The sequence below is a fragment of the Macaca mulatta genome, chromosome 6 (genome assembly GCF_049350105.2).
Source record: "Macaca mulatta isolate MMU2019108-1 chromosome 6, T2T-MMU8v2.0, whole genome shotgun sequence".
NCBI lineage: Eukaryota > Metazoa > Chordata > Mammalia > Primates > Cercopithecidae > Macaca > Macaca mulatta.
In genome coordinates, this window is record NC_133411.1 from 11,539,649 (window position 1) to 11,566,976 (window position 27,328).

General features: G+C 37.9%; 1 protein-coding gene across 2 annotated transcripts in view; it reads left to right on the forward strand.

Moving 5' to 3' along the window:
- Positions 1 to 27,328, forward strand: part of MARCHF6 (membrane associated ring-CH-type finger 6) — a 79,781-nt gene that overhangs the window by 38,846 nt on the left and 13,607 nt on the right. For both annotated transcript variants that reach the window (XM_015139735.3, XM_015139736.3), the window contains exons 9-22: positions 406 to 438; positions 2,930 to 2,981; positions 6,504 to 6,562; positions 7,780 to 7,860; positions 8,103 to 8,171; positions 8,252 to 8,326; positions 9,130 to 9,264; positions 11,297 to 11,416; positions 12,855 to 12,955; positions 16,652 to 16,789; positions 17,839 to 18,043; positions 20,921 to 20,990; positions 21,948 to 22,129; positions 23,738 to 23,872. In XM_015139735.3, the coding sequence (XP_014995221.1) occupies positions 406 to 438; positions 2,930 to 2,981; positions 6,504 to 6,562; positions 7,780 to 7,860; positions 8,103 to 8,171; positions 8,252 to 8,326; positions 9,130 to 9,264; positions 11,297 to 11,416; positions 12,855 to 12,955; positions 16,652 to 16,789; positions 17,839 to 18,043; positions 20,921 to 20,990; positions 21,948 to 22,129; positions 23,738 to 23,872 (1,455 nt within the window). The remainder of the gene's footprint in view (positions 1 to 405; positions 439 to 2,929; positions 2,982 to 6,503; positions 6,563 to 7,779; positions 7,861 to 8,102; positions 8,172 to 8,251; positions 8,327 to 9,129; positions 9,265 to 11,296; positions 11,417 to 12,854; positions 12,956 to 16,651; positions 16,790 to 17,838; positions 18,044 to 20,920; positions 20,991 to 21,947; positions 22,130 to 23,737; positions 23,873 to 27,328) is intronic.

Sequence of the window (27,328 nt, forward strand, 5' to 3'; positions counted from 1 at the left end):
CTTACGAAACCTTGTTCCATTTAGGAAATGTTTTACCTGAAATTGTGGACTTTTGAAAAACAAAATAACAATTTAAATTTAAATAGTATTTTCATGCTTCAGTTGACAAAATAATACAGTTATATTATGAAGTAGTCTTAATTAGCTCTATATCTTCAGTAACGAATCCAAGATGGAATTTTTTTAGACTTTATAAATCATGTAATTTTGAGTAAAAGGAGACTCAAAATATAAAACTGTCATTCAGAAACAAATTTTTTTATTTTCGGAAAATGATAGGAAGTAATGGAAAGTTGTGGATGGAGGACTATATTTAAAGATATTGAAAAGAAAATGAGGCTTTTCATAAATTAGGATAGAAAGTTCTGTTGAATCTTAATGCTTATCGTTTTTGTTTATTTTTAGATGCTAGGACTTGATGGATCACTAGTTTTTCTGGTAAGTGAAACTAATTAATTTATTTATGTATTTATTTTTATAACAGAGTCTCACTCTGTCACTCAGGCTGGAGTGCAGTGGCGAGATCTCGGCTCACTGTATCCTCTGCTTCCTAGGTTCACACCATTCTCCTGCTTTAGCCTCTCGAGTAGCTGGGACTATAGGAGCCGGCCACCACGCCCAGCTAATTTTTTGTATTTTCAGTAGAGATGAAGTTTCACCGTGTTAGGATGGTCTCAATCTCCTGACCTCGTGATCCACCCACCTCGGTTTCCCAGAGTGCTGGGATTACAGGCGTGAGCCACTGCACCCCGCCAAAGCGAATTCTTTTTAATAACAGAATTGGAGTTGTCTTAGTGATTCAGAAACTTCACATTTATAGTATGTAGTAAAGGTCAAGATGCCTTTTGGCTTTTGATTACTTTATATGTTGAAGATTGTATGTTTAGTGTGCTGAAAATATTAAAAAAGCATAAAGGTAATAACTATTTTTTAAAAATTATTAAATATTTGATTTTTAGTAAAGAAAATAAACTTCAAAGTTAATGGTAGTTAAAAAGAACTTGGTCTTTTAAAGTTCCATCTTGCAGTGTTTATTGCCTGTACTGGTGGAAGCAAAGTGGTTTTTCATATTTACACAGTTAGACACCCCAGGCTGATGTTAGGTTTTCCTGTTTGCTGAACCCCACCTATCTTTACCTAGGAACTCTGCCTTATTAGTAAAGGTTGCAACTCTAAGGTGAGAGCAATTCTTTAAAGAAGTTGTTCTTTAAAGAAGAAATGATGCTGTTTTCAGGTCCTGTAATATGAAGTTATTTGCCATTTGAGATTTTTAAATAGCTTAAGATGACTTTGGCTGCAGGTAGCAGAACCCTACTGGTTGGAACATTAATAAAACAGGAAGTCCGGAGGAAGAATGAGCTTGAGGTTGCTTGATCCGTAAGCCCAACAATGTCCTCAGAGACCCAGATATCTCCATCTATCTCCTTTGCTGTCCTCAGTGTTGGCCTTCTCCTCAGGCTGGCTCCAGATGTTAACCAGAAGAGGATGTTGAATTTAGCAGTGTGTAGATTTTTAGGAACATATCTGGTATAATTCCACAGTTTAGTGGGAATGTGGTATTAATGAGCTTCTAGTCATGGTTTGATCACAGTCAGTATAGAAAGCATTATTTGGCCACATACTGATTTATATTTATTACCCTGCCAGTTCCTCATAAATGACGGACAGAAGTCGTTAAGGTAGTGGTGTTGACTGAAACCCATTTGAATTATTGAAAAAACTTTTGACAGGATGAATTCATTATTTTAGTAAAAAATATTTAATATGAAGACGTGTGCTAGCTATTGTGATAGGCACTGGGGAGTTCAGTGGTGAATGAGACAGGGTCCCTGTTCTCAAAGATGCACTATATTGAGGTAGAGAGAAATGCACATGTAAACAAGGAACGTTTTGGAGACTCAGTGACAAAAAGTGTGCACAGGACACAAGGGGCACAAAAGGGAGTTTGATTAGGTCTTTCTTAGTGGAGTGGAGTTTGTCAGCAGGAGATTTTCAGTGAAGATAACTTAGAGGTTGAAGCATAAAATATGTTGGGGATAGGGAAAATTTAGGAGCCCTTAAGGCAGAGAGGTTGAAAAAATTGAGCCAGCATGGTGAGAAGAAATGTAGTAGTCATTTACAAACTAATTACCCTTCTTGCTGGTTGGATTTGTGGAAGATTAGGGGACCTGAACAGAGAAATCCTTTTTTTAGACAAAAGATCTTTCGAAGGATCATTTAACCTGATGGTTAGGGAAGGTCGTGGGCATAAATGAATGGACTTGGGCAGTCTGGTCAGTGTCAGCATGGGGCATAGCTAAAGTGTGTGCAACATGGCTGAAGGAATAGGTAGACAGCTGTCACCTTAGAGGCGACAGTATGTAACTGTGGGAGGTGACCAGATGGTCAGGTGAGACAGGACAAAGAAAATTAGCGCACCACAGGGAGTGGGGGGACCAGAGGGAGATCAAGCTAGAGTTTTCCAAAGGAGAGGTAGCCAGGCAGTAGTGGCCTTGTAGGTGTCAAGAAAGAAGAGTAGATGTTGAAAGAAACACTGCAGTTGACATTAACGTGATGTTTACAATTAATTTGGCTTTCAAATTTTTCTCCATTTGAAATTTTTGGTGTCATTTGATTTAAATGAAATCTGGTATTTATGAAAATCTATGTAATTTGTGTTAGATTATTTCTAAAAAGGAAGTATTTATAAATGAATTTGTTTTTTCTACATGTAACATTTTTGAGTTGTATTAGGCTTAGTTGTATGAGCTAGCTAATGAAAAATGAAAATTACATATTATGTCTAGATTGAAATCCCAAAACAATAGAGGGAAAATTTCAATCTTAGCTGTTTTTAGTATTTGGTTCTAGCTAAATAAGTGGAATAGTCCAATTAAACATATATTAAATATGAATTGAATATGCTTTGTTGATGCTTTTTTTCCTTTAGGAACATGTCTTCTGGGTGGTATCTTTAAATACACTGTTCATTCTTGTTTTTGGTAAGTTGTGTTTGTGCTTTTATTTTTTTATAGTATTATGGTAGGAATTTAGTTTTGTAGGAGCTTTGTTATAGATTTTTTTTAACATAAGAATAAATACTAAGTGGTATATGAAAATAGTTTCAGATACAAATACCTGTATAGATAGGCCCCAGACAGATACTTTCCTAAGCAGCAGTGACTGTAGTTACCTACTTGTCTCTCCTTCTGTTTTTGTTTTTGTTTTTTTTTTTTTTTGGTAGAAGCTGGTTTTAGACTGACTTGAGAATACACAGTTTCCCACTTCTGGAATTACTTTTATGCTGATTGTCTTTGTGCTCTTCCCTATGGTGGAAGATCTTGTTTTCATCTGTCAAAATCCTGACCATTGCCTTCTAGAGATCTTGACTTGGGAGCTGTTACCAGAGCTGGGTGTAGGCTTGTGGGAAGACAGTAAGCCTTCCCCAAATGTGAGCCCCCCTTAGAACCAGATTCCAGGACTTGCAAAATCACTTCCAAGCACTTCTGTGGGGGCAGCTGTGAGGATTCTTTGACAACACACGGTGGTCCTTCCCATTGGGAGTAATTAGAGAAAGAAAGGCAAGGTTGAGGAGACACTGTTGACAGAGGTTTTTCTCCTTACCAGAAGAGGTAAGGAAAACTAAGTTGAGTAAACCAAGGCCTTAGAATTCAGTTTCTGTATCTCTGAGGGGTGAGGAGGTAGAGTGTGATAGAATGGGGTTACTGTTAGGTGTCCTATGGTTTGTGTCTCAGAGACCTCAGGCAACATATCCCTATATAGGGATAATCTATGAGAAATTCCTTCCTTAGTACCTAGGATTTACCCCTTAGTTCTGCTGAAGAGGATGAGGAGCGATTTCCCGGCTTCTTCCACCAAATTGCAAGTTATTTGCTCTGTTGGGGACTACATTGTGACGTGTAAAGCAGATGTCTTTAATAAGAAGCCATGTGGTGTAAGGGGCTTTGAATATTTGGACTGAGGATGAGACCAAAAATTAATTTCTGTATATTATGTGTAAAAGAGGAAGAGAAATTTACTTGTATTTTATAAACAGTATTTCGGATACTTCCATTGATTTCTTAATTTTTAGTAGATACTCACAAAATTGCAGATTTAATAGGAAGCTCATTCTTTGTTCATCTTGCATGTGGGGGTGTCTGTATGTTATTCTGCATTTATTTTTCATTATGTGAAATAATTCATATATAGACTGAAACTGTTTTGATCTCGACTATTTGTTTTTGAGAGAAAAAATGATCTATAGATTTAGGTCTTTACTCTTGCAGAAAAGCTTAATGCTAAATTAATGTTTGTAGAAACAGGTCACATTTAAAACATGAATTATACAAATAAGAACTCTCATTTATAGAAATCTAAGTAAATAGAAATTATAGAAATCTAAGTAAAGCTTTTTCTAATCCAACCTCCTGAGCTTATACTGCGAAAAGAATTTTCTTAGTAAACTTATGTTTTTTATATAGTTAGGATCTTTTGGAAATGAAACAAGTTTTCTTCCATTAGGAACATACTTTTTCTTTTAATCATTGGGATTAAACACCCTCCTGTTTTTTTCCTGCATGGGTTGCTCTGTTGGAAGTTTTCTATAGGCAGTGTTTTGACTCTTGTGGTCATACGCTTTGCAGAAATATAATTTGACAAAGCTGTGGTCTTCCAGTAGAAGGTGACAATCCTGAGAAATTGTCCTTTTTCCATTAGTTTGTGTGTAATGGGATAGAAAACTATTGTCACAACTGGTGTTTAAGGTTAATAATTATTTAATACCTCTGCAAATAGAGTTAAAACTTACCCTTCCCAGGGGCCTAGTTGAGTCGTCTCCAGACTGGGATATGAGAGCAAAATAGGCAAAATTCAACATACAGCTTTTTTTCTTACCTTTTAAAATTTCTTCTGCTTTATATTACACACAATATGTTAGTAAACTAATACATATATATATAATTTATAAATAAATTTAAATATATTGGGAATACATGTTCAAAAAGATTCCTACCCATGAAATAGTGAGAAAGGGTTAGAGGCCAGATCCCTAGTAGGTTCACTCTGACTTCTGTGATTGAGTTTCTCACTTCCCTGGTAATCTGTGCTGTCAATTTATTTCTACCATAAAGAAAAGATAACTGCATTTTATTATTAAGAATGAAGTAAAATTTAGCCAGAAAGACTTGAGGAAAAAGAAGACTATAAAAATTCTTACTATAAAGATTTTAAAAAGATTTTCATACATAGCTATAATGCCATTATCTCACCTTACAAAATTATTAGAATTTAATATTTTCCAATAATCCATCATATTCAAACTTTCTGGGTTGTCCCTTGGATACCATTTTGCAGTTGGTTTCTTTGAATGAAGATCCAAATAAGGTCCACATATTACTTTTAGTTGTTAAGTCATAGGTTATTAGTCTTTTAATCTAGAGTACTCTTCTCTTTGGTTCCCCCAACTCACCCTATTTGGCCATTGATTTGTTGCTGGGATTAGGTTAACTGTTCTTGCAGCATGTCGTGTTTTACATCTGTCCATCTGCTTCCCAGATGTCCTCTGCCTTTATCCTTTGTCTCCCATATTTCTCTTAAACTAGAAGTCAGATCTAAGGGCCTTAATTAGATTCAGGTTCAATACATCTGGGACAAATCCATCACTGGTCACACTGTGCCTATTAATAGTGTATGTGAGGAGCTGAGATACTTATGTTGGATTATCCACTTTTATCACTGGATTCAGGTTATATCAACCTGGGCCTCTAATCTTAGGTTTTATTTTTCCCTTTACCATTAGAAGATAATCTGTTGGGAGTGATATTTTAGTGTCTTACAGTGTTCCACCAACCTTCCACTTAATGATTTTTGTTAGCTCTTAATGGTCCTTGCCATAATCACTTACTGTATTAGGGGTGGCAAAATGGTGATTTTTAAATTGTCATTTTTTACATTTATTGGCTGACTTTTCTGTAAAGAAGAAGAAATTCTTATCAATTTGGGACTATTCAGTCAACCTGAACCTGTTTGTCCAGGACAAGTAGGACAGATGCTTATTTTTTTCTCATTAATTTTAGTTTTCAGAATAAGGAATTGGCACATTAACTATTCCAGTTGGTGTGCTAACTGCTTCCAAAACATGAAAGTGTTTTATTTGATGTTGCTTTTTCTCTTTTCATGATTATTATTTTGGGCTTTTCCTTTTTTGAGCATCATAAGCTCGTGGATTTGTATATGTTCAGTGTTTTTCCATCAGTTTTGGTCATTATTCTTTTTGATGCTCATATTCTCTCTTTGGCCTGTTTTCACAATGGTTTCTCTGTTGATTTGGCATGGCCTTATTAGACCTTAATAACTTGGTGGTTCTCTAGTTACAGAGAATGTCCTAGGCAGTGTATTTTTAGCCTAGTTCTGGAATTTTTCATTTCTCCAAGAAGCCCTGGTTCCTTTTAGTGGCGGATTGTAGTAGGAGTGTACATTGTTTTGATGTTGAAGTTTTCATTGAGTTTTTTCCCCCCTTTTAGCATTTTGCCCTTACCATATTGGTCATTTCTCCCTTGTTGGTTTGGGATTTGAAGAACACGTGAGTATAATACTTTTACAAAATTATTTTCATTCATTACTCCCAAATGTGATTATTAATCAAATAGCATTCTAAAGAGTTACATCATTTCTTAATTGGCATTATGCAAGGGAATAGTTAGGCAATACCGTCTCTCTTTTTTTTTTTTTAAATAACAGTGGCTCAAGAGTTAGTGGTCTTGTTGCCAACTAATGAAAATGTGCTCTGAAATCCATTCAGCTGGGTGGGCCTGAGGCATCCTGGGGGGAAGTTTCCCACAGGCTGATTTTCCGTCCATCTCAAGAACTTGTATGTTCACTTCTTTCCCTTTCTGCAGGTGCCCCCTGCTGAATTTAGAAAAGTAACAATATATCAATCAATTAAAAAAGGATAGACTATTTTGGAATGATGGGTTGTAGTGTTTTCTAGAGTGCTTTAGTTTTGACATTTTATCAGTATTCTCCAGAGTTAAATAAATTTTGGAAGGATTATTATTTCTCTGTTGGGTCCCTAGAAGAATTTAGTCTTTTAAGGAAGAGCTGACTATCTGGGATCATATGCTCAGTTTGTATATATAAGATCTGAGAGATCACATTCTGAAGTGTTCTAATATTTAGTACACATCTGATTCTCACTAGTTGAATGCAAGAACTTGAAAGGTTCAGATAAGTGTTTTGAAAATTTTTGACTTTCCAAACTATTGCCACTTGCTATCTGAAACTCAGAAATCAAAAAATACTGATAGGCATTGTTTGTTACTTTCAAAATTCTTTCTGTAAGTTGAGAATGGTACAGATTTGCAGAGCAAGGGAAACTTGAGCAGTTACTTCTAGTGGTAAGAAATGAGGGGCTGGGCTATTACCCGGCTGGTGGGTGACTTGGGCAGTGTGTCCTGCTTTCAGTGGTTAGCTTGTAGCAGATCTGCTTTCCAGTGAGAGTAGAGGGCAGGCTGTTGTATTACAGGGCTCTTGTTTTTGTGAAATGTAATTCACTCTACTGTTATTTTGTCTCCTTGGGTAAAGTGTTATTTAATTTTTCTTCATTTTTTAGTAGTTTGTAACAGTCAGTGAGAGAATTTGGTTTTCAGAGATGTCATCCAAAGGAGATTTTACAGTTGTTTTCTAGTTATAAATTGTCTCGACAATTCTCTTCAGTCATTTTGATTGTTTAATATGGGAAAACTGGGGTGTAGGACATGTCGTAAAATTAAATTTTATTTACTTTTTTCTTATTTCCAGGTCCAAGCATCTCATTTTGAAGGCCTAATCACAACCATAGTTGGGTATATACTTTTAGCAATAACATTGATAATTTGTCATGTATCCTTTAATGAACCAACTTGGGTGTTCACTAATGTTATTCATACCAAAGAACTCTTCATTAATGGTAAAACTTGTCTCTCCTTGTCCTCTTAGTAAAAGTTGTTGGTATTTGCAGTAAGGGTCAGTGGACAAAATGTGAAATAAATTAATTCTGTCAAAAAATACTAAATGTTGGCTAAGTAGTTACCTGTTTCATTGTACCTTTAAATACTCAGTTTTTCCTTGACCTGATGCTGTAGGGCTTGGCAACTCTTGTGAAATTTCATAGATCTCGTCGCTTACTGGGAGTCTGCTATATTGTTGTTAAGGTAATTCCTGTTATAACTTAAAATTGGAAATGATTTCTCCTACATTTGGGTGATACTGATGACCTTTATTTTCGCTTAAGGTCTCTTTGTTAGTGGTGGTAGAAATTGGAGTATTCCCTCTCATTTGTGGTTGGTGGCTGGATATCTGTTCCTTGGTAAGTTGAGTATTAATTATTGTATAATAGCATAATTTCAAGACTTCAAAAAAGGAAGTGTTCAGCATGGGTTCTTTTTAAAGAAAGTAAATATTTGATAATTTGCTTATTCTTTTGGCAAGTGTATCTGTATAGAGTCTTAATGTTAATTTTTCTTGAGTACCTGAGTTTTTGAGGCTTTGTGCAAATTTTTTGTGTCAGGACATTTTGGATGGAATCTTTCTATTAACTAGTGGAGAATTGTATTGCCCATTTTGCTCTCTTAAATTTTTATAGATAATGCCAAGACGTTATATACATAGAGTGATTTGATAAGGAAACTGTCTTTGTAGTAATAAATTTAACCCTAATCATTTGATTTAACTAAGATGCTCAGTCTTGATTATAATCTTTAATTGCTGTTAGTAATAATCAGTTTTTGATTTTTTCAAAAATGTTTTATGTATGGAAAAGCTGTCTTTGGTTCTGAGATAACATTTACCCTCCCATACCTTACTTTTAAAACTTCTCAAGAATGCAGACCTATAACCAAGAAAAGAAGGTTTTATATTCATCAAAAATAGTTCTTTAATAGAATCAATATTAATAAAGCTTTTACCAATTGGTTTATCATTCTTTATATTTGAAGCAGTAGCCAATCTTGTTTGTAGTTCTATGTCACCGTGGAATGACATTAAGTGAACTGCAGTTGTAGAAATTGTTCCTTGCATGTGTATTGATTATTTATTTCCTAGAAGATGAAAATGTTAATTTGGCAAATGTAGGGGGCACAGATCTCTCTTACCTGTCCTCTTTTGGCTCAGGAAATGTTTGATGCTACTCTGAAAGATAGAGAACTGAGCTTTCAGTCGGCTCCAGGTACTACCATGTTTCTGCATTGGCTAGTGGGAATGGTGTATGTCTTCTACTTTGCCTCCTTCATTCTGTTACTGAGAGAGGTGAGTCCACAGGGAAATGCTGATGCTATACATTTGTAAAAAGGACTTTTGCTTTCACCACCAGTCATGTCTCAACGGCTATGATGATTTCCTACCTAAATCATATTCTCTACTATTTTATTCTAAGAGGGAATAATTTATAGGGGACTTTGACTTAATTGCTTTTAACTTTTTCAGTTGTTTGTCTCCATAATTGGCAAGTTTTAATATTTCTAAGTGTGAAAGACGATTCAACTGAGGAAAAAAATAAGAGTACTCACTTTATCATACTTTGTATATACTTTAGCCATCCTCTAATACAGATTCTTGGAATTTTGTATGATGTGAGTGTATCTCAGACCTCAAGGAACTGTAATGATGGAAATAACCAAAAGGATATGGTTTTGCAGGATCGGATATTTAAAGTCACTTTGATTTAGGCACCTTAAGTATAGAATTACAATGAGGGTCCTTTATGATTACAGTTCACTGGCTTGATGGGTTACCTTTATTTATTTATTTATTTTTTGATACTGAGTCTTGCTCTGTTGCCCATGCTAGAATGTAGTGCCATGATCTCGGAACCTCCGCCTCCTGAGTTCAAGTGATTCTCCTGCTTGAACCTCCCAAGGAGCTGGGATCATTCCCGGCTAATTTTTGTATTTTTAGTAGAGACAGGGTTTTACCATGTTGGCCAGGCTGTTCTTGAACTCCTGACCTCAAATGATCTGCCCACCTTGGCCTCCCAAAGTGCTCGAATTACAGGTGTGATTCACTGTGCCTGGCCTGATACCTTTATTAATCCTATTTTTGGAATCTGGTTCTAAGTGATTTGAAGATGATGAAAGCAGATGAGTATTTCATTAGTGTACATGTTAAGCTCAGTCGTTCCCCAAATAGTGAATGCTCACTGTGTGCCAGACACTATCCTGTATTGTGGGGTATCAGTGAGAAACAAAGGCACAATTCCTGTTCTCCTCAATTTTATAGCCTGAAAATGAATACAGCATTGAAAATGTCAGCTTACACGGAGACTGGTGATGGAGATGTGCAGGGTGTGGAGGAGCAGGTTGACAATTCCAGTGGGAATGGAGCACAAAAGCACAAAGGCTGAATGCTGCACTTGGTGTACTTTGTTCTTTGAAAGATTGCAGGAAGAAGAGGAGGGGTCAGGGGCCAAAGCATTCTCCTGAATCATATAGTATAATTTCAGTAAATTCTCTTGGTAACTAAAGCTTTCATTCTTTCTTTGAAACAAATGATTGAGAACTGAAGCAAGTACAGAAATGTGTTTCTTAAAAATGTAATTGTATGTGAACTCCAGATTACTTCATTAAGTGAATAAAATGCTTTATAATGATTTTTTTCATTTTATCAGTGTGGTGGTTTTTGTTGATATAAAATTTTAGTATTTGGAACTTAGATAGAACCTTAGAAATCACACACTGTAACCCCGTTGTTTAGGAGATGGAGAATAGAAGTTTGGGCAGATTAGATGCGTTACAGAGGGTAACTCAGTGAGTTTGGACCACATAGGACTATTACCCAGACTCCTCCTTTACCCCATCACCTACAGCCTCTTGGGTGATGATTTTCATTCACAGGGGGAAGGCATAGGTAGTAAAATGAAGACACTGAGGCTGTAGGGTTTCTTAATTAAGATAACTCTGTGGAAGTGTAAGACTGAAATTCAGAACTTCTATTTAGGACATTTATAAATTGCAACATAACCCTTTTACTATAGTAATGGTTGTATTTATTTTTCATCTCAGAGGTCTAGATTTCTTGACACATTTGACCCAATGAGTGGTTTTTTTGTTTTGTTTTGTTTCCAGTGAATGCTGATGTCAAAGGACATCATCAGACACAGGGTACTTTTCATAAAGATTCTGGTTTAGGAACTTACTTTCCTAGGAATACCATATACATTTTCTGGGGCCCACTTTAGTTGCCAGAATAATTTTAAGTGCTTATTTTTCTGTTAATGTTTTAGCTCATATATAGAATTTGAAGACACTGGTGAATATTTATAGTATTTAAAATGTATTTGCAGGTACTTCGACCTGGTGTCCTATGGTTTCTAAGGAATTTGAATGATCCAGATTTCAATCCAGTACAAGAAATGATCCATTTGCCAATATATAGGCATCTCCGAAGATTTATTTTGTCAGTGGTAAGAAGATGTTTCCATTGTTTTTTTGAATAAAGTATGCTAACCTATAGTTTTGTTTAGGTTTTTTTTTTTTCCAGTTCTCAAGCGGGCTGATAAGAGTATATTGAATAATATAGTCATCTAAGCCTGTGGTATTCAATTGTCCAGTAGCTGTTTTATTGGTTACTTGGTTAAAATACATATGTAAAAAGATATTTACTAAAAGGAAGATGCCATCTTGTTCTATCATAGTATAATTCAGGGGTCCCTAGCCCCCATGTTTTGGCTGGGTACTGGTCCATGTCCTGTTAGGAAATGGCTGCACAGCAGGAGATGGGCAGCGGGCAAGCAAGCATTACCACCTGAGCTCCACCTCCTGTCAGATCAGCCTTGGCATTAGATTCTCATGGGAGCGTGGACCCTATTGGGAACTGTGAGTGTGGGGGATCCAGGTTGTATGCTCATTATAAGAATCTAATGCCTGATGATCTGAAGCAGAACAGTTTCATCCTGAAACCCCTTGGAAAACTGTCTTCCATGAAACTGGTCCCTGGTGCCAAAATGGTTGGGTACCACTGGTATGATTGATTGCTAAATTACGGTTGTCTGAATTATGTTTAATTTGCATTGAAGCAATGGAGACTTATTGCTGTCTTGTAAATTAAACTCTTAACAGAAGCATGTCAAAGTTTCCCCACCTGGAAGAAGAAATTACATAGTTAAATCTAATTTATTTCTTTCTTCCTTTCTTTTTTTTTTTTTTTTGAGATGGAGTTTTGGTCTGTCACCCAGGCTGGAATGCAGTGTGGTACGATCTCGGCTCACTGCAACCTTCACCTCCAGTTTCAAGTGATTCTCATGCCTCCATCTCCCAAGTAGCTGGGATTACAGGCGCCCACCACCACGCTCAGCTAATTTTTTGTAGTTTTAGTAGAGACGGGGTTTCGCTATGTTGGCCAGGCTGGTCTCGAACTCCTGACCTAGTGATTCACCCGCCTCAGCCTCCCACAGTGCTGGGATTACACCCAGCCGTAAATCTAAGTTTTTCTAAAATAAAATTCTTAAAGTAACATTATGTGCTTTGAAAGCTTTTGTAGCCATTTACATGAGGTCAAGTCTTAGCTGGTTACAAGTGATTTATTAAGTTGCAGGCATTTCTGCTGCTTCATTTTAAGTTTCTATCTCATTTCTTAGGTAGCAAGCAGTGATTATCCTTTGTGGCTTCCGTTTTAGCATTTGTGTCCTAGATGGGAGGTCCTTACAGGAAGAAGGGCAGGCATCTTGGGAAAACATTTTTATACAAAATGACTCAGGGGTAATGTGTAGAGTGGGAACCACTTGGGTTTTGAGTAGATACAGGCCTGGACTGCATGTTGCTTGACTGTGTTCAGAAGTCTGCCTGTCTTGCACAGGAGTGATTGACTCTTATAGTGGTGTCATACCCTGTTTCGTTCTGCAGATTGTCTTTGGCTCCATTGTCCTCCTGATGCTTTGGCTTCCTATACGTATAATTAAGAGTGTGCTGCCTCATTTTCTTCCATACAATGTCATGCTCTACAGGTAAGTTTTAAAAATTCAGAATAGCTTTACTAATTTATCTCTGTTAGAGGTTTGATATTCAGATTACATTAAACGTTAAAAACATTTCTTACAGATAACTAGAAATCATCTGACAGTTAAATATTGCCTATTCTACCTTTATTTTTATTATTTTTAAAATTAAGCTTAATGTTTAAAAAATTTTCTGGACCTTTTCCACTTTGCATAAATTTTGCCTTATTCTAGATCAGATAAGCATTAGTAGTTGCATTTTCTAAAGGAAGATGTTTATTTTTTCTGCACATAAAGTATGCATTTACACAGCATTGAAATGTTTTATCATACCTAAGGAGAGTGTATTAGCATCATCTTTATTTTGAAAAGCACATTATGAAGAATAAAGCCAGAGTTGCACATTTAATTATTAAAAATAGGGTACAAAGCTTGTAGATAGAAACTCTTTTTTGCTTTAAAATCTTACGTGGGCTAAGGCTGGGCGCAGTGGCTCAAGCCTGTAATCCCAGCACTTTGGGAGGCCAAGGCGGGTGGATCATGGGGTCAGGAGATGGAGACCATCCTGGCTAACATGGTGAAACCCCATCTCTACTAAAAATACAAAAACAAAATTATCCAGGTGTGGGGGCGGGCGCCTGTAGTCCCAGCTACTTGGGAGGCTGAGGCGGGAGAATGGCCTGATCCCAGGAGGTGGAGCTTGCAGTGAGCCAAGATTGTGCACTCCAGCCTGGGTGACAGAGTGAGACTCCGTCTCTTTAAAAAAAAAAAAAAAAAAAAAAAATTTAGGTCGGCTGGGCATGGTGGCCCATGCCTGTAATCCCAGCACTTTGGGAGGCCAAGGTGGGCGGATCACCTGAGATTGGGAGTTTGAGACCAGCCTGACCAACATGGAGAAACCCTGTCTCTACTAAAAATACAAGAAAATCAGCTGCGCATGGTGGCACATGCCTATAATCTCAACTACTTGGGAGGCCGAGGCAGGAGAATCACTTGAACCCAGGAGGCAGAGGTTGCGGTGAGCCGAGGATCGTGCTATTGCACTCCCGCCTGGGCAACAAGAGTGAAACTCCATCTCAAAAAAAACTTAAGCCATCCGGAAACCTACCGCTACCGGTAGTCTCTACCACTCATCCTATATGCTCTTTCTTTAGGGATTTGCGTTATCCCCATAGTCATTATCCTAATTGCGGGCAAATTGGATTATTTCCTCAAATTTACTTCTAATAAGTCTTTAAAGTATTGTCAATTCTAATTTCTTAAAATCTCTTACTAATGTAACTTGATTTGCCATTTAGTAACTAATTTAGGCCTTCCTCTTGCTCTCCATTCATCTGCAACACTTCTGCCTCTAGATTCTCTAGAACTTTGATTATTTTACCCCTGTGTTTAAAAGTTGTCAGCATTTCCTCTGTAATCTATGTGATATCTACACCATTTAGAATGAGATGCAAGGCTTGGCATAATCTCATGTTGCTTTTTCAACATCTTGTGTCAGCATTGACTGACTTGAATTTTTTAAATTGTGCTACACTGCCATTGAGGCTCCCCTGATTTACTTAGCTGTTTGTCTTTTTCTCTCTGTTTACAATAATTTTCTTGTCCATGTTTGAGTGGCAAGCATTTGATCTTCTTTTTAAAATCCAGATTAAGGTTTTTAAATTTTATTTTTTATGAGAAAGAGTCTTGCTGTGTCATCCAGGCTGGAGTGCAGTGGTATGATCATGGCTTACTGCAGCCTCAACCTCCTGGGCTCAGGTGATCTTCCCACTTTCGCGTCCTGAGTAGCTGAGAGTACAGGTGCAAGCCACCACACCTGGCTAATTTTTGTATTTTTTGTGGAGACCAGGTTTCACCGTGTTGCCTGGGCTGGTCTTGAACTCCTGAGCTCAAGTCATCTGCCTGCCTCAGCCCCCCAAAGCGTTAGGATTACAGGCATGAGCCATTGTGCCTGGCCATCATTCCATTCTTTAAAATCGTCTTCATCGTTGTATTTCTTTTTATAGCATTTGTTAAATTACTTTACAAATACGTATTGTTTTATCCAAGATGGCTGAAATCATGTCTTATTTAGGTGTTTTTCTCTCTTTTTTTTTTTAATTAAAAAAAATGTTTTGTGGAGACAGGGTCTGACTATGTTGCCCAGCTGGTCTTGAATTCCTGGCCTCAAGCAATCCTTCCACTTTGGTCGCCCAAAGTGCTGGGATTATAGGTGTGAGCCACTGCGCCTAGCCTCTTATTTGGATCTTAATGCTTTGCATAGGAACATGATTATTCAAAGATAAAAGCTTTATTGTACACAGAGTAAAATCTCAAATTTGTATTTTATTAAATTAGAATTGGAAAATACTTATATCCTGATTCTTTAAAGTGGCAGAAAAAATACCAGTAAGTAGTTTAAAATGCAGCATCAGTTTATGACTTTTAAAATCGTTACTCTTTTGTGATAAAACTTTATTTTTCTACACTTAGAACTTTTATAGATTTGGAGGATTTCTTACCTTTTAGTTCATGTACAGTATGTATGATTCCAGTCATAAGAGAACCAGGAAACACACAGAGGTTCAGCTTTATATGTTGTTGGGATAAACCCATTGCGGTGATCAGTTATACATAGAAGGTTAGAGTTTTTGTGCTATAGCAGTATTTAGTTCATTCATCCATTAAACAAAATTGAGAGCCCTTATATGCCGGGTACTTTTCAGTGTGCTAGGGACATAACAGTGAAAAAAACAGAATCAAGAAAACATCCTGCTCCAGTAGAGCTTACATTTTAATGGTGGAGATAGACATTAAAATAGATGAAATGTACAGCGATGCCAGTGGTCATAAGTGCTATGGGGGAAAATTCAAGTTGGGAAAGGGGATAGAGAGTGGGCAGGATAGGGTGACAATTTAGGAGGCGTGACTGGTAAAGACCTGAGGGGGTGACAGTTGAGGAAAGTCCTGAAGGAGTTGAGAGAGTAAGCCACGTGGATCCCTGAAGGCAGAATATTCTTGCAGAAAGTAGGTGCGGTGGCACCCAGGTCTGTTTGAGGACCTGCAGGAGGCAAGTTTGTGTGCAGTAGAAGGAGAAAGGCAAAGAATTGGCCTTGAAGTCAGGTCATGGAGAAAGAGTCTTGTAGGACATAAGCACTTTGGCTTTTACTTGAGTGAATTGAGGAGCTCTTGGAAAGCTTTGAGCAAAGGAGTGATCTAACTTAGTTTAAAGAGGATCATTCTGACTGCTGTGATGAGAGGAAACTAGGTTGGAGTGGCTGGGTCAGAAACAGGAAGCCAGCTGGGAGGATAATACGGTGATCCTGGTGAGAGGTGAGGGTGGCAGAGATGAAGGGGAGGTAGCAGTGGAGGCCATGAGAAATTTTTAGGTTATTGTTAAGGTACAGTCAAAAGGATTCTCTAGCTGTTTGGATGTGAGGTGTAAAAGGAAGGAGTGACCTTTTGTGTAACATGCTACTAATGTAGCAAGTGAGGAGAGAACCAAGACCTACCTATCAGTTTAGCAAAATGAAAGTCGTTGGTGACCCTTATCAGAAACAATTTGGTGGAGTTTGTGGGGAAAGCCTCACTGAGTTGGAGAGAGAATGAAAGGAGGGGTAATAAAGATAGTAAGTTTATTAGACTCTTAAGAAGTTTTGTTGTAATCCCATTAAATAGTAGTCATATGCAAAATACAATTCACATTATCAATCCTGGCTCTTTCAGTGATGCTCCAGTGAGTGAACTGTCCCTCGAGCTGCTTCTGCTTCAGGTTGTCTTACCAGCATTACTTGAACAGGGACACACAAGGCAGTGGCTGAAGGGGCTGGTGCGAGCGTGGACTGTGACCGCCGGATACTTGCTGTGAGTATGAGCAGTTGACTTCTTGGACGTGCATGTCATTTGTGACTATTGAATAACCTTTCTGGAAAAAGTATGTAGAAAAATTAGTTTAAATAAAAGACAATTTAGTAATACTTGCAAGTGCATATGACACTTCTAAATAAAAAAATTTTTTTTATCATTGTCCATCTTTTCATGGAGAATATATGCATTATTTTTGCCCTCTTATGGAAGTTTGCTGCTCTTCCAGCTTTCATGGAGTAAATGTCTTTTTTTTAAGTGCATTAAAAACAAACCAGTTTACCTTTATTTAGACCAACTAACTTACCTTTGTTTAGTGCTCATAACCTGGTAAATGGGTTCTTCTCAGATTTGATTTCTCAATCTTTAATGAACATATTGCATTGTTTTCTTTTTTCAAGCTTTATATACTCTATATTTATTTAAAAGTTGAATCTTTAAAAATTTTTCAGTTTGGCATCTTGTAGGTATCTTAAAGATGAAGTACAGATCTGGTTATATTTGCTTGAACATCTGTCCTTCTCTAACTGCTTCCTCCCCTAGTCTCAGTTTTGAGTTAGCTGATGTATAGCTTGGAGGTTTTACAAATTTATAGCTTGTAGCTACATGTTGCAGTAGTCATCGGTAGAGAAGATAAGAAGTTTTTCTTTTCCTCCTGTAGATCCTTAACAATATATTGTACATTGTAAGTATGTACTTACACCTTGTGCTTGTAAGTACTTACATTTTGTACTTACAAGTGTACTTGTAAGTATCTTGTACATTGTACTTTTTTCTTTCAGTTGTTGATTTCTTCTCAGATACTGGCTGAAGAAAACATAAAATAGGTTGAACTTATGGGGTATTCTACAAGTTAATTAACATTAAATTTAGAAAGGTTTAATTTAAAGCAGGTACGAACATTTAGACCAAAATGAGGTAATAATGTGTACAAATTCTGTATTGTACATTTTCTGCCCTTAGTAGTATATGTGAAGAAAATGAGTGTCATGTCTGCCATTTTATTGTGACCTGAAGTGAGACTTGTTACTGATGTAATTTTTGCACAGGGATCTTCATTCTTATTTATTGGGAGACCAGGAAGAAAATGAAAACAGTGCAAATCAACAAGTCAACAATAATCAGCATGCTCGAAATAACAATGCTATTCCTGTGGTGGGGGAAGGCCTTCATGCAGCCCACCAAGCCATACTCCAGCAGGGAGGGCCAGTTGGCTTTCAGCCTTACCGCCGACCTTTAAATTTTCCACTCAGGGTAGGTACTGTACAGACTTAATCACATATAGAGGTTTTTTGTTTTTTTGTTTTTCAAATTGCTGTTGAGAATTGGTGCTGTTAGCATGCAGTCCTCTGTATAGACATGTTCCACATGTTATTACCCTCATTATCTAACGTAAATGATCAGGTAAGTTTATCAAATTTCAGAGATAAGTCACAGAGTTGGGATTCCCTCGGCTCTTGCTCCCTATTTAAGAGGAAAAGACTCCACAGTAATTAAGAAACTAATGTTATTGATACATTTCAACAATGTGTCAGGAACTAGAATGGGCATTTTGATGTTCTCTCATTTAATCTCCACTCAAATACTGTAAAGTATAGGCGATAATTTCATGTTTATAGCTGAGGAAACTGAAGGCAGTATTGGTTAAGAATGTGCCTATTCCATGTTCTTTAAACTAGCAAGTGATCAATCTTTGTGCAACTCAGAATGTTGTCAGAAATGTAAGCTGATGACTGCTATATGATTACAGTGAAGTCATCCTTCATTTATATCGTCTGTTATTTTAAAATGCCCTTTAATAATGAGATGGACTTGTGAGTCTGATCATTTTAAAACGTGGGCAGGTTATTTAACCTCTCAGCCTCACATTTCTTTTTTTGTAAAAATAGTCATTATTATACCTTTGTATATTACTGTAGGTCACGTGTTCAGTCAGTCATTCAGCAAACATGTCTTAAGTGTCTATGATTGATATTTTCAGTGTCTGTGAGGATATAGAGAGCATACGTGGTCTTTGCTCAGAAAGAGCTTACAGTCTACTCAGAGATGAGAAAGGCAGTGGCAGATTTGGGTTCTCATGCTGGATGTTTACAGTGGGTGCTATGACTCCTTCAATCAAGAACCACTTGTTCTTAATATGGGCCCAAAGGAATCTTCCTAGAATAGGTGGTGCCTGAACTGTCTTAAACATTGAGAGACCTGGCAGAGAGTGAAAAAAAGGAAGTGGGAAGGACATTCCAGAAATATGTCAGGACTAGGGCACATTAGGCATGGTGCGCTTGGAATTGCAGATAAGGGAGTTGTGTTGTTTTGTTTTTGAGACAGGGTCTTGCTCTGTTGCCCAGGCTGGGGTGCAGTGTTGCGATCCCGGCTCACTGTAGCCTTAGCCTCCTGGGTTCAAGTGATCCTCCTACCTACTCAACTGTCCAGTTAGCTGGGACCACAGGTACATGCCACTACACCTGGCTAATTTTTATATTTTTTATTGAAACAGGGTTTTGCTTTGTAGCCCAGGCTGTTCTCAAACTCCTAGTTAAAGCAGTCTGCCTGCCTTGGCCTCCCAAAGTGCTGTATTACAGGTGTAAGCCACTGCACCTGGCCTAATTGAATATATTTAGAGGGTGAGGTGTATGTCCAGGAAAGGTGAGGAACAAGGGGAGAGATGAGGGGCCATGGGAGTGGTGAGGGATAAGGTCGGGAAGAGGTGAGGGACAAGAGGAGTGGTAGGAGGAACCAGATAATGGAGCACCTTGAGCACCCTCTGCACGAGTCCACACTCACTGAATTGTTCTTCTACTCCTTTGTCCCCTTGAGGGGTGTATCTCTTCCTGATTCTGTGGCTTATTGTAGAGGACTTTGCTGCATAACCCTGAGGAAAGCATGAAGGTCATCTTTTCCTTTATCTCTTAATAGCAGACCTCATAGTCAGCTCCCTTTTTTTTCCCCTTGGTCTTTACTCAGCTGTCTCGCCTCTCCAGAGACAAAAAAAGGCCTTCTGAGCAACAGTTACTTTCTGGCCAGATCAGAGACAGTATCAATAAATGACTTTTCAGGCAGTTAGAGCCGACAAAGCCTCGGAGTCTCGTGGGTTTTGTCATCTGTCCTTTTCAGGCTTCCCATCAGAGCTCTGCCCTCTGGTCTTGTGGAGATGAACCTGGTAAGCTAGCAGGCAAACCACAGTTGCTGCCTTTCTGCTCAGGGAAGCTGGTTTCCTCCTCTCTGTGTGATCACTTTTTATCTGCACTTCTGTCTTAGTCTGTTTTCACACTGCTAATAAATACCTGAGACTAGGTAATTTATAAAGGAATGAGGTTTAATTGACTCATAGCGTTCACATGGCTGGGGAGGCCTCACAATCATGGCGGAAGGTGAATGATGAGCAAAGTCATGTCTTACATGGCAGCAGGCAAGAGAGCTTGTGCAGAGGGACTCCCATTTATAAAACCATCAGATCTGGTGAGACTTACTCACTACCATGGGAACAGTATGGGGGAAACTGCCCCATGATTCAGTTATCTCCATCTGGCCCTTCCCTTGACACCTTATTACAATTCAGGGTGAGATTTGAGTGGGGACACAGTCACACCGTATCAACTTCTCAGTACAGAAGCACTGGTTTATATGGCTATTTACATTTTGATTTAATTAAAATTAAATAAAGTTAAACATTTCATTACTCATTTACACTAACCACATATCAAATGCTCAGTAGCCACATGTGGCCTAGTGGCTACTGCATTGAGCAGTGCAGATCTAGACATTTCTGTCATCATAGAATGTTCTAATTGGATAGCACTGTTATTTGATTAAAAGGTGAATGTTTTTAATTTGTAATGTTTTATTTTAATAATGGGAAAATTTAAGCTGAATTAAAATGTTCTCTGATTAAAACATATATTTGCCATTTACTTGTGGGATGTATCTGATTATGTGAGAATGGATACTTATTTTCATTTAGGCGTAAATCATAGGTAATTTTACTGAAAATACAAATTTTATGTGAAATTGCAGGAAACCTGGCAACACAAATATAGACAATTTCTTTTTAATGGGAAGATTGTGTTGATTCTTTGATAAAATACATTGAGCTCATGTTCCCTATTTATGCACTCTTTTTGTTTTACCTTGCAGATATTTCTGTTGATTGTCTTTATGTGTATAACATTACTGATTGCCAGCCTCATCTGCCTTACTTTACCAGGTATGAGCTTGTGCTAGCCTTCAGCTAATAGCATCATTAAGGTTATTTATTTAGCTATTTGACAGAGTCTTGCTCTGTTCCCCAGTCCGGAGGGTAGTAGTGTGATCATAGCTTATGGCAACCTGGAACTACTGGGCTCAAGCAATCCTTCCGCCTCAGCTAGGTCTATAGCTCCATTTAGGAATTCAAAAATTAGAGTACCATATTAGGAAGACAATCTGTAGGAAAAAATACACTGGAAATTTGGGTCTTGCTGTTCTCTCTAGCCTATTGAGAAGTAATCACGTAAAGTAAGTTACTGAATTATGTAAATGATCTTACCCAAGTGATCGTTGTGGGACGCTGTAGAGTTTATTCCGAACAACTTTTTGTATGAGGTGCTCCCTTAGACTACTCTCAAATCCATTTTTCACATTCCAGTATATTCAGATAGTCTTAACTTTTTCTAAGAAAATTAATACGGTATTCTTTGATTATTGTGCTTTAAAATGTTATTGTGCCCACTCATAAAAATAAGCTTAGTTTTCTGTCTTGATGAATGAGCCAATTGGAAGAAAGTTACTCTAAATTACTTGTAATGTTTCTAAATATTGAAAGTAATTCCCCACTTTTGTCCTATTATTTGCGTAACAGTTTCATTTGGTGATAAAAACAATGAAAACATTAATTCCCTCAAAAGCTTTTTTATACCTAAAAGAACAAGTAATTGGCATGACAAAGCAGAGTGTGTCCCAGTAGAGCTCACCTCCATTGAACTTAACCTAGTTTTGGTTGTGATTTCATGAAATCGTGCACTCTTTAGACGTTGTGGTTTTTATCTTTTGTTTTTTGATGAAGACATTGATATATCGAATGTGATATCTTTTTCCTAATGTGAAAATACTAACAGAACAACATGAAGATTACAATTCTCTTTACCTAGCCACATGTCTCATTTATCAGCTTTTCTATTTTCAGTATTTGCTGGCCGTTGGTTAATGTCATTTTGGACGGGGACTGCCAAAATCCATGAGCTCTACACAGCTGCTTGTGGTCTCTATGTTTGCTGGCTAACCATAAGGGCTGTGACGGTGATGGTGGCATGGATGCCTCAGGGACGCAGAGTGATCTTCCAGAAGGTTAAAGAGTGGTCTCTCATGGTATGTGTTTGTAATAAAAGACTGATCTTGTCTGTTAGGAATAGTGAATATTTTTCCAGTCATCTTAAATTTTTTTTTTTTGGGCACATTTATTTCCTTACTATATTGTTTCAAGAGAGTTATTTTTTGAATTAGAAGGAATATTCTTTTAAGATAGTGGCTTTCTGGTTCATTCCTGTTCAGAGTCCTACATTCAGATGTATTTGAGGTTTAAAAGAAAAACAGACCGGGCACAGTGGCTTATGCCTGTAATCCCAGTACTTTGGGAAGCTAAGGCGGGAGGATTGCTTGAGCCCAGGAGTTTGAGACCAGCCTGGGCAACAAAGCAAGACCCCATCTATATTTTAAAAAGTATATGTATATAACATATTTTTACTGGATCACTTAGTAGCATGTTTTTCTTTATACTCGGGCATGCACACACCCACACAGGCTTATATTACTTACTTAAGGGCCTTACTGGACACTTCGTAACATTATTGCTCTCAGTAACACATTTGACTGCCACAAATGTAGGATTAAAAAAAAATAACTAAGATGATTATCTGAGTGCGGTGATGTATGTCTGTATGTGTGTAATGTTGGCTGCAGCTGGTAATTATGTTTAGGTTACTGCTTACACCTTTTCATTTGTGTAATCAACTCTAATTTTGTATCAATTTATATTTTGATTTTGATTTCATTAGAAGTTTAATATCCATTTAATATTAATGTTGAAGAAAAATATAAAATCCATTTTTATAGTGAGAGATTCATTATATATTATGGAGGGGTTTAATTGCTATTTAATCCATAAGATAATTAGACACTTAACCGTATTTAAAATACAGAATCCAACTAATTCCAGTTTTCATTTGATAGTCTTCCATATTATTAGAAAGTGCCGTGTAGAGAAACAAGTACTTTGTCTTCCACACACATTATATTTAGTCTCTTGTTGAAACAGGTGTATTTTCTGAGGCCACCTGAAGTAAAAGAGAGGTCATCAGGATCCAAGGCCACTTTAAATCATTTTATTTGGTCAGAATTTCATCATTACTCTTTTGTAATGTCTCCTGTCTGTGTCAGCTTTGTTTTCATTTTGCCATTTAGTCCAGTTGCTAGAGCTGCACTGTCTGGTATATTAGTCATGTGGCTAAATGGCTACCATATTTGACAGATACAGGGCATTTCTATCAGTATGGTAAGTTCCACTGGATCCTGTTGTCCTTTGAGGGAGCCAGTTTGATCAGCTTTATTAATTAATTTAGGATTGTGCAGAGCCCTTCCTGTATACCAGTCCACCTCAAGGTTCACAGATCAGCCTGTGTATGGGTGGGCCACTGTTGGAGCAGGGGCCCTGGCCAGTCGGTGGCTTTTCTTGAGCAAACGGAAACCTAGTCCTGAGAATTGGATTGTGAGAAAAAACAGCCCAGCCACCTGTGTGCTTTTTATGTGAGAGACTTGAGCACCTGCAGATTTTCTGGGTCCTAAAACCAGTCCCTGTGGATACTGAGAGATGACTGTGGTTGCTCTGCTAGGCATCAGTCTCAAACCTCAAAATGGAAATAGAGTTTGGCTCAGTCAGAAAGATCCTCTTCAATGATATGGTCTCCTGTTTCCTGATAGATCATGAAGACTTTGATAGTTGCGGTGCTGTTGGCTGGAGTTGTACCTCTCCTTCTGGGGCTCCTGTTTGAGCTGGTCATTGTTGCTCCCCTGAGGGTTCCCTTGGATCAGACTCCTCTTTTTTATCCATGGCAGGTAAATGTATGTCTTTTGTTCATGTTATTTCATTAAGGATTTGGGATCAGAAAATAATCCAAGCCAGGCATGTGGCTCACGCCTGTAATCCTAGCACTTTGGGAGGCCAAGGTGGGAGGACTGCATGCACCCAGGAGTTCGAGACTAGCCTGGGCAGGATGGCCAGACCTAGTCTCTATAAAAAATTGGCTCATGCGTCTTGTCCCAGCTTCTTGGGAGGCAAAGGTGGGAGGATCGCTTGAGCCTGGGAGGTTGAGGCTGAAGTGAGCTGTGCTCATGCCACTGCACTGTAGCCTGGGCAACAGAGTGAGCGTCTGTCTCAAAATGAAAAAAAAAGGAAACCAAAATTTTTTTAATTATTTAATTTTTTAAATATTTAATTATATTTAATTCTAAGAACTCTTATAAAATTGTTTAAGTAATGCTCTTTAATCGATCTTTTGTTTCAGAATGTGCAGTTCTTATAACTCCTTTAAAAGTGCTTACCTTATAGGTTAAAATGTTACTAACCATTAAGTTTTCTCTAATATTTGAAAATACAAACTAATAGTCATTGATTTTCATTCACCTTTGAGATAGGTTGAATTGTCTTACTCCTTTTGACTTGGAGGCTTTAATACTTTTGAATTATTGTAGCATGTTTTCCCACAAAGTCACAGATTCATTAAAAAGAGTATCCTGGCTGAGTGCAGTGGCTTATGCCTGTAATCCCAGCACTTTGGGAGGCCAAGGCAGGTGGATCACCTGAACTCAGGAGTTCAAAACTAGCCTGGACAACATGGTGAAATCCCATCTTTACCAAAAATACAAAAAATTAGCCAAGCGTGGTGGTGTGGGCATGTGGTCCCAGCTACTCGAGAGGCTGAGGTGGGAGGATCACTTGAGCTTGGGAGGCCACGGTTGCGGTGAGCTGAGATCATGCTACTGCACTCCAGCCTGGGTGACAGAGTGAGACCCTGTCTCTAAAAAAAAAAAAAAAAAAAAAAAGAGCATCCTGAGGGAACCCATGTAAGTCACAGCAAAGGTCTTAAAGCTCATGGAAAAAGAAATGGAACTTTTCTATTGTATTTAGAGCCTGAGGTTTTTAACATCATTGAATTAAGATCTCAAGTTCTTAGTAGGTATTGGGGGAAAAGAGCTAGGTATTGACTTCAGTCATTCAAAGGCTTTTTAGCTTTGTTTTTATCTCTTAGTGTATTGCAATGGATTTTTCAGAAAATGAAAATTATTTGGGCCATATTTCCCTTTCTCTGCTTTCCAGATGGAGAAGCTCCACAAACTTCATTTACCAGAAAATTTTTATTTAAGTGCTTTTAATGTGTACCTACACCCTGTATTGTATCACCCAGGTGAAAATGAGGCTAGTGCGGGAATTTTCCTGAGGAATTTACACTCTGATGAGAAAGCCAGACAGGTGTTGTGTGGTGTGATTAGGGAAAGCACAAGGAGCTGTGGCATTGTGTAGGAGAGGCATTTAACCTGACTTTGGGAGTTTCAGGTATGGTTTTCTGTAAGAGATAGTATCTAAGCCAACCTGACTAGTAGAGAACAGAGAAGTGGGTAAGAAAGGAAGAAGTATATTCCAGGAGGGAGATGCTGGGCAGACCTGGTGTGAGACAAAGCATGCATATGTGGGGAACTGCCTCCTTTCTAGTCTGTCTCATAGACTAGAATAGACAAGAAATAAGTAATACAAAGAAGTACAGAATTGACTTGTGTTTTGATTTATGACTTTTTAACTTTTTGATCGTTGAAAGCGATACACATTCAGTAGAAACTGTACTTTGAGTACTCCTACAGCTATCCTGTTTTTCACTTTCAGTACAGTATTCAGTAAATTGCATGAGATATTCACTACATAATTATAAAATAGGCTTTGTTAGGCCTCAGTTTTACTACAAGGCAAAAAATAAAATAGGTTTTGTGTTAGAAGCTTTTGCCCAAATGTAGGCTAATGTAAATGTTCCGAGCGCATTATGATAGGCTGGGCTAAGCTATGATGTTCGGTAGGTTAGGTGTATTAAATGCAGTTTTGACTTAGGTGTTTTCAATTTAAGATGGGTTTTTCTGGACCTAACATCATTGTAAGTTGAGGAGGATCTAATTAAGCATATGTTACGCCTTTCTGTAAGAGCTGTATTCCAGAGTAGTCAAATAGTATCTGTAATTGAAGGAAAGAGCTACCTTTTTTTTTTTTTTTTTTTTTAACAGAAAAATGCCAGCAAATAAAGGTAGAGAGATTAACACGATTAGAAAAATACTATTTTGCAATACCAAACAAGATAATTGATAATAGCAAGGATTGTTAGTGGATGTTGAATCCAACAGATGAAAGGTTGATCAGTCTTCAATTGCTATTGCTGTGTAACAAGTTATTCCACAACTTTGTGGCTTAAAACAACCATTTTAATTTTGTCCATAGAGTTTATGGGTCAGATATTAAGACAGAGCATATCAGTTTGTCTCTGCTCTGTGCTATCTGGAGCCTTAACTGGGAAGATTCAATGGCCGGGAATGATTTGACAGTTATAGCTGGAATCATTTGGCTGGAAACACAACTAGTGGAGGGATCAGGTTGACAATACCCTAACCCAGTCAGTGATCACTGAACAATACGAGAGTTGATGCTTGTTGTTAGTTGCTACCCATCTGGGGCTGTTGACTGGAGCTCCTGTATGTGCCTGGGCTTCTTCATAGCTATGTAACCTCAAGGTATTTGGGCTTCTTATGTTGTAGTTCAGGGAAATGAGTGTCCCCACAAACAAGAAGCTGCATCATCTTTTATGACCCCCTGTCAGAAGGTCTTCAACATCACTTTTCAGTAAATTTTACTGGGTATAAGCAAGTAACAAATGTTGGCTAAGATTCAAGGGAAGAGGACATAGACCCCCTACCACATGATGGGAAAAGAATTTGCAGGTATGTTATATTGTAGTGTGAAAGTGGTTATTTGCATGGTGGCGAAGTGTCACCTTATGGATTACTTGATGGCTCAAAGGGAAACAACTAGTGGAGGGGTCAGGCTGACAATACCCTAACCCAGTCAATGATCAAGCACAGTGCTGCTGCAAGTGAGACAAACAGATACTATCTGCCTTTTAATGTTATGCGGCATGAGCCCTGAAAAAGGCTAAAGCATCCTGTGACATCAAGGAGCCATCTTGGCATTGTTAGCCAGGCCTTGGTGTTCTCCTGTTGGACATAAACAATTTGACAGAACATCAACGTCATACACCATCACTCTATGATCAAGATAGAGGAAGACAAAAGCAAGGCCCTCTGCGGTCATGTCCGAACACAGAACGTGAGCATTATTCAAGCCACAGAAATGACCAAACATTCCCCTTTACTGGCTAACATGATTGGTTACTGCTTCATTACCAATTGCAGTTTTAGCTTCTGCCACTTTTTCTAGATAAGATTTATTAAGATAACCATTCATAGATTACTCTGCTT